The sequence below is a fragment of the Panthera uncia genome (assembly GCF_023721935.1).
Source record: "Panthera uncia isolate 11264 chromosome C1 unlocalized genomic scaffold, Puncia_PCG_1.0 HiC_scaffold_4, whole genome shotgun sequence".
In the NCBI taxonomy this organism is placed as follows: Eukaryota; Metazoa; Chordata; class Mammalia; order Carnivora; family Felidae; genus Panthera; species Panthera uncia.
The window spans coordinates 67,834,842-67,842,372 of NW_026057585.1; the positions used below are offsets into that span (position 1 = coordinate 67,834,842).

The following is a 7,531-nucleotide window of genomic DNA, read 5'->3' on the forward strand; positions in this document are numbered from 1 at the left end:
CTCCAGGACGCATCTCCAGTCCTTAGCCTAGACAACCTTTGTAACCACGCATCGTAATAACTTAGGCACAAACCCAAACTCGCCTCTCTTCTCTTTGGCTGGATGCGCAGGGTATGAATTAAATTCCGAATCGGTCCGTAAAGACCCTATGTGAGCTGCCTGCTCCAACCGCTCGAAATCCTACGAGGCACGCTCCACACTCAAAATCTTTTCTCCTTTTCTCTTGCAGGGTCCCTCGTTTAAACAGCATCGGCGCCTTTATTCGCCTGACCCTATGCGAAGGAAAACCCGCCTGATCGGTCATTGTCTGGTCCGCGACCGCCCCCACCCCCGCCCCAATCAGTGTCACAAAAACGCCCCTTTCAACGGATTCCAAACCCTCTTCACCCGGGCTCACCGAGCCTTCAACTTCATTAAGTGCGCGCTACGGCGGCTCTGGAGGAGGCGAAGTTTAAATAAACCCGAGCGGAGAGGGAGGAGGGGTGGGCCTGGGGAGGGTTGCTAGTTGAAGGGGAGAGAGAGAAGTGTTTTTGAAAAGGGGAAAAAAGTCATCAGGGGAAAAGCGCTTTGTAACCACGAAGACGCGCCCGCTGTGGCGAGAACAAATTGGATATGGAGGGGAAGTGTCCGCCCCCACCTCAACTCCCGCTCCTGGGTGGTCCGGGGAGCCCCAGGAGAAAAGAAAGATGGGGAGGAATCGGCGGTGAAAAGAATTAACCACTTTAATTGGGCTGCAAGAGGAGAGGTTCACCGATGTGCCTCGATCACCCAAACCTAATGCCCTTCAATAAATTAAAATAAAATGCGTGCCCCTGGTCGTGGCTGAAAGACGTATGTCAAAGTTTGAGAATCAAGGCTGTTCTCAGCCATAGAAAGTAAATCTGCAAGATGGGGTAAATTCTGTCCGGAAAGACCCCTCCCCCTCCTTGTGGCCTCGGGCCTCCCGGCGCCGGATGAAAAGGAATGAAATTGAACGAAATTGAACGAAATGAAGTGAAATTGACCAGTGAAATTCGCCAATTTTCTTCCCCTTTAAACTGCCCGCTCTCAACAGCACTCTCTGAACCCCAGGCCGATTTCTTAGCATTTTTTTTTCTCACCTCGAGAGATGAAGGTGTGCCCTGGATATTTTCTTATTGTCACCGATTGTTGGGGCCTGCGGGGGTAGAAGCTCAGTCGTCTCTACCAGGACTGGGAGGGAACCCACAGAAGCTGCTCCAGATGGGATGGCCTATTTTCTCCTCCCAGGAGGCTGATCCCTAAGTAAGCCACCTTACACTGAACATGCACCCTTTGCACCCACGGGGTAGGAAGGAGCCATTTACTGAATCCCTCTGGTCTGTGGATTGGGAGGAACAAGACAGAGGGCTCTACCTTACAAATCTACAATTCCCTCATCCTTCTTCCTGCTCTTCCCTACAGTCCAGGTCCCAGGTGGGTCCTTGCCAGTTCCTCATTTACAGGTTCTGGGCCCACACAACCCAAAGGACTCTCAAATTCTAAACACCCTCCCATCTCCCCTGCCTTCAGTAGTGCAGGTCTCTCAGCAATTCTTTTTTTGGTCTTTCTCAAGGCTAGTTGGGCATCTGTGGCTTCTTTCTGCCCACCCCACCCCCCAGCCATAATCTGAGCCAGATCTGGCCTTGGCCCATGGTGAAACTAGGATCTGAACCATGGGTCTGTGGCCTCAAGTTTCTTAGAAGCCCCTGGAAGGGTGCATCTCACTCTTCCCAATGCTCTTATTTCTATCTTCTCCTGCTACGGACCCTCTGACACACATATAGATAGATACAAGCAACATGCTTAGATGAATTCACACACACACACACACACACACACACACACACACACTTTCACAATCACACACTGAGGAGTCCAGAAGGATCTGCTGCTTCTCCTGGAAGTAACAGCTGAAGCAGTTATCTATCTATCCACCTTCTGGCTGACTTAATTTTTTCTCTTCTAAAGAAGAAAAAAACCAACTGATAAATCTTTTACTTGCAGCTCCAACCTAATACCTGGGAGTGACATACTCATGGTAAATGAGACCATGTACGCTACAAAATGTTTTATTGAGGGCAAACACACACATGGTCATGTCCAACCGTTCTCAAAAGAAATGAAATCAAACTCCGCAACTGAAGCCAACCAAGCAGCCAGCCAGAGCCATTATCCCCGTATCAGCAGGCATTTCGCTCTTTTGACCGCTGACTCTAACCTTACTTCTTGTGGGCTGTTTGATAAAACCCTGGGAAGGTGGCCCACCGCATTCTACCTCCCTACCCTCCCGCAGTGTCTCCACGAGATGGAGGAGAAGGCACCTCACCTCTGGCAAAGGGGCTGCATTTACTCCACGCACCTCCAACCTTGTCTCTCCTCCACTGGGGAATGGGCTGAGAGACTTCGGAGCCTCTCCTCAGACAGGAGACCACTGCTCCTCAGCCCTGGTGTGTTCTTCCTACCCTGATCCTGGTTCTGACCCTCCTTCTACAGAGCACTCTGTCCTCTACCTCCTCCTCCTTTCCTACTGTTACCGATGCCTGAGAATCTGGCTCAAGAGGTCTGTGGGGCTTCTCCCTGCTTGACCCTCTCAAGTTCTCTACAACTGGTTCCCTGACCCTGTCTTCCTCCTTCAGTGTGTCACCCACCGTCACCCAACACTCGCCCTCAGCGTGCATCTATTTTCTGTGAAGGCAGCACTGCCTCTTTCTGCACCTCCGTATTTCTCCTTCTCTATTTCCCCGGTTGAATGTACAGAGAAAGAGCTAACTAACCATCTTTGTTTCCCCCAAAGCATCACCTCTCGCCTAACATGCTTGCGAGTCCAGCCACCTGGAGTCCCAGCCACAGGCAGCAAGCTGGGAAGCTCAATGGGCTTATGGAAGACTCAGCCAGCCCGATGGCTTTGCAGTAGGTTCTGGCTCTGAGCAAGACTCAGGGGTTCAGGAGGTTTGCTTTAACAGAGTAGGAGGACCGCACTAACTCTCCCCTTTGGCTCATAGTGTGCACTTCTAACTCTTGCAGGCTGGAGGAGAGAGGGGTTCCACAGTCCCCAGTGCAAGCTTTTCACTCTGACCAGTCCCCCAGTGGTGAGGGGGAGGGGTATCCAAGGAACGATCTACAGCGGCTAAAGAGAAATCTCTCTCCTCTTAGGGACTCAGAAAAAGACTGTGACAGAGAATCACAAACAGACACACATTCATGAACTTGCAGAGGAATAAAAAACACAGCTATCCTAAAATACAACTCACCTCCCCCTCCCAAAGAAGGGCAAAAAGCAGGGATATGTGATGACCCTCAGAAACACAAACAGGAATCACAAGCTCCACGAAAGCCTCCACACACAGAGGCGTACAGAATATGCATCAAGACACATTCACTGAAACTGTACTTCATGGGTATAATGGCCATGAGCACTGGGCACCCAAATAAGCCCAGGCCACACTAAAGTCTAAACGAGAAGATGAGAGTTCCCAGGTGCATTTGAAACAAAATCTCTCTGCAGAACCCCAGGCAGATATTTAGGACCAGAGTGAAAATGAAAGTGCTAGAGGGGTCACAGGCTTCCCAGAATCCTGGCCCCATTGACAGCCAAAGGCCAAGGCCACGATATCCCCTGTACCCGATAAGCCCCAGCCCTCATTTACCTGTCTGGGCTGCCCAGGGCCCTTCCTCACTCCCTCTCTGCCCCGGAGCTAGGGGTCTGGGAGAGCCCCAACTGGCAAAGGGGAGTGCAGGCAAGCAGACAGAGCTGGTGACTGCTGAGTTCACATACCTTTATTCAACTGACACCAATGGGGAATGGGAGGGGGGGAAGACAGATTTTTCTTTTCTTCCACACAAACCATCAGACGATTTCAGAGTCTCCCCGCAGTGGAGAAGTCTAAATCAATGCACACCCAGTGGACAGAGAACGCAGATAGCAGCCCGCTGTACAGATATTTACACATAATTACAGGACCCCCTGCCACAGGATGTGCCCTTACCCACCCCACCCCCACCTCTCCAGTCCTTGACCCAGACCCTCCTCTCCCACCCCAACCTCATTGCCTTAGCTACAATAAATATCCCAGGGCCTGGGACAGAGCAGAATGCTGTGAGGGTTGCCGGCCCTGGATGGCTGGACCCAGCCGGCCATGGGAAAGGGGAAAAGTTCCTTCAAAAGCACCCCCCAACACAAAAGAGGGAGGATGTTCCTCAGCGCAGTGGGATCCAGAGCTTCTGCAGGGATTGTGGAGACCCCTCACTTAACCTCTCCGTTCAACTTTGCCTGTGTAGACACTGCTTTAGGCTTCAGAGAAAATGAACTTCCTTGGAAAACAGCAAGAAAAAAAAAGTTGAAATTTTCTTTTAAGCACAAAGCGGATAATAAGTGTCTTTAAATTATAATATTGGACAAGCAGGGCCTCAAAGTTGGGGAAGAAGTAAGGGAGAGGCAGAAAGGGAGACCTCTCTGTGCGCAGTTGGTGTTTCTGGCGGAATCCGCAGGGCCTGGGCAGACATCCCTCCGGGAAAGCATTCCTCCAGGGCCTCTGAGAGGCGCAGAGGCTGGGAAAAAGTGAAGGCTCCCTCCCCACCCCCCGCCGCCCCTTTAACTGCTCAAATTGGAATGGGATCATGAATTGCGACTTCATCGCTTAGACCTGGGCCTCTCCCTGAGCGATGGAGCCCGCTTCGTCCCAACTATCGGCAAGATTCTGAGCATGGAGCCTGTTCCTGAAATGCCAAGTCACGCGCGCCGACTCAAGGTCTGGAGACTCTTCATAAATAGACTCCCTGAGTTCCGCTGGGACCGCAGGAGCTCCCGGGAGAGGCTGAGGAGTGCGGGCCTAACTGGCCCTGAGCTCGACGTGGTCAGAAGTGGCAGCCACTGAGGCCGGCGACTTTGCTGGCAAAAGGGGGCCCTGAGGACAGGAGCGCGTCCCCGGGATGCGAGAGGCGGATGTGGCCGGCCACGGGAGCTAGGGCTGGGGCAGTCAGCATGGCCAAGACCTGGGCTTGACCCCCAGGACCCGCCGCCGCCGCGAATGGCGATCCCGGGGAGCCCTCGCCTCCGCCCGGGGGTGCTGCCCCGCCGCCACCGTGGCCCATGATGTGGTCTATAGAGAAGGAAGGCCTCTGGCCGGCCGCGGCGCCCCCGCCGCCCGCACCAGCACCCGCGTCCGTCTTGAGGCCCTGGCGCAGGAGGGCGGTGGACAGACCGGCCGCGGTGCCGGCTGCGGGAGGGCTCAGCGACGCAGGGTAGAAGGCTTTGGCACAGCCCAGCTCCGCGCCAAGGAAGGCGGGCAGGCCTGCGGGACCAGGGCCCGACCCTGTGCCCGGGGCAGGCGCAGGGGCCGGAGCCGAGGCTGCGCCCGCGAACACCGAGGCCGTCGGAGGTCCGGGTGGAGGAGCAGCGGCGCGGCCCGGGGGTACCGACAGCTGACAGGGCGCGGCGGCGGCGGCGGCGGCGGCGAAAGCGAAGGCGTGCGGGTGTGGGTGCGGGTGCGGGGCCGGGCCCGGTGGGGGTGCGCCGTAGGCCGGGAGCGCCAAGCCGTAGCCGTAGCCGTAGGCGCCGTAAGCGGCAAAGCCCGGCAGGAAGGCGCCGGGGTCCCCGGCCGCCGCAGCCCCGCCACGCAACAGCAGCTCCGGATGAGGGTGCGTGTGTGGATGCGGCGGCGGTAGCGGCTGCCGCTTGAAGCGTTTGCGGCGCCGCAGGAAGCTGCCGTTGTCGAACATGTCGGCCGACTCTGGGTCCAGCGTCCAGTAGTTGCCTTTGCCCGGGTTGCCCGGCTCGCGGGGAATCTTGACGAAGCAGTCGTTGAGCGAGAGGTTGTGGCGGATGCTGTTCTGCCAAGCGGGGAACTTCTCCCGATAGTAGGGGAAGCGGCCGCTGATGAACTCGCAGATCTCGCTCAGCGTCAGGCGCTTCTTGGGGCTCTGCAGGATGGCCATGGTGATGAGCGCGATGTACGAATAGGGCGGCTTCACCAGCGGGCTCCGCGTCGCCGCGCCCCCCGACGGCGGTCCCGGCCCGGGCCCCGCCGCGCCCCGGGCCGCCGCCGCGCCTGGCCCGGGGCTTCCCGCTGCGGCGGCCGCCGCCCCCCGGGACGCTAAGGCTCGTGGCTCGCCGTCCGAGCAGCCGCCGGACTCCTCTTCGTCCTCTGCTGCGTCCGCCTCGGCTTCCTCCGGGGGAGGCTCGGGGCCGTGGGGGAGCACGTCCCGGGGGGCGCGGGGCCCGGAGCGGGCAGGGAGCTCCCCCCCACCGCTGCCGCCGCCGCCGCCCACCACGTCTATGTCTGCGTCGGCCTCGGACAGAGCGGCCGGGGAGCTCTCGGAGGACATGATCTCGCAGCAGCAGCTGCCCAGGGTCATGGTGCCGCCGCCGCCACCGCCGTTCTCCCGGCTCCGCTCCGGCCGCGGCTCGGGCTCCGCCGCGCTGCCTCTGGGGCGAGTGTGTTTTGCGCGCGGGCGGGGAGGGGGCGGGGGACTGAGGCGGGTAGGGAAGGGTGTCCCCAGCTCCGCAGCGCCCCCTCGTGGCCCAACTAGCCGCTCTCACCTCTCGGTGAGCACCCGACTGGCTGCCCCCTCCTCTGCCCCGGGAGCCCCAGCAGGGCGCCTGCACCCGGGGCGCGGGCGGAAGAAGCTGAGGCTTCCCCTGACCCTGGCCGGTCTCGGCCCCCGGTCCCTCCCGGGATGGGGGGTAGGGGGATTAGTCCCTCCCGCCTCGCGGCTGCCTAAGGCGGAAGAGCGCGAACCCGGGGCGGAGCTCCCCGAGCGGGGTGGGGCGGGACGGGAGGGGGCGGGCGGAGTGCCTCGGCGGAGGGGCCCGGCGGGAACCAACAGCCGCCGCGGCGGGAGCTGGCTCCGGTGGCCGGAGGCGGGTCTTTCCTTTCCCGCAGATCCCGCAAACGCTCCGCTCCCTGGAGCCGCTGCCTTCAGTGCGCTCAGACCCTGGATGTTAAGGTTCACGAGGGCGCCAGTTGGCGCCGGGAGAAGTAGCGACGCCCCCACCTATCATCTTCCCAAGGCAGCGCCTGGGGGCCACCAAGACCGAGGCGCAGTTGGAGCGCGAGCGCGAGCCTGAGAAGCGCGGACGCAAGCTGCCAGCGCGGGGCCCGCCGGAGCCCGAGCGGCTTCCGGCCCAAAGGGAGACGCACTTGAGTGATCGCGAGGAGCAAACTTGGCGCTCTCGGCCCCGGGCCTCGGAGAGGTGAGAGATTCCGACTGCGCTCCTCTCCTCCCTTCCAAGGCCGAGACCCCGCCACACATCCTCTTGCGGCGCCACGGGACTCCAGACGCGGGAGTGTGTGCGGGAAGACCCAGGAGCGCGTCGCCCGCCTGTCGGGCTCTCCCCGAAGCTTCTCTGCGGCGCTCTGGCCGTATTCCGGGAGCCCGGACCGAGCCATCGCTCTGAGTTTGCCCGTACTCCGCCCTTTTTCGTCTTTGTATCCGTTTGTCTTGGGCTCAGTGACTCTGTTGTCTCTCGCCTTCAGTGAATCTCTGCCTCCGTTTCCAGTGGAAACCCTGCGTTTGTCTGGGTGTCTCTGGG

General features: G+C 59.2%; 1 protein-coding gene across 1 annotated transcript; it reads right to left on the reverse strand.

The window, feature by feature from the left end:
* Positions 1–4,006: 4,006 nt before the first annotated feature.
* On the reverse strand, positions 4,007–7,101 carry FOXD2 (forkhead box D2). Its single transcript, XM_049617218.1, has one exon. The coding sequence runs from the start codon at positions 6,352–6,354 to the stop codon at positions 4,855–4,857; it is 1,500 nt and encodes a 499-aa protein (XP_049473175.1). The 5' UTR covers positions 6,355–7,101; the 3' UTR covers positions 4,007–4,854.
* Positions 7,102–7,531: the final 430 nt, after the last annotated feature.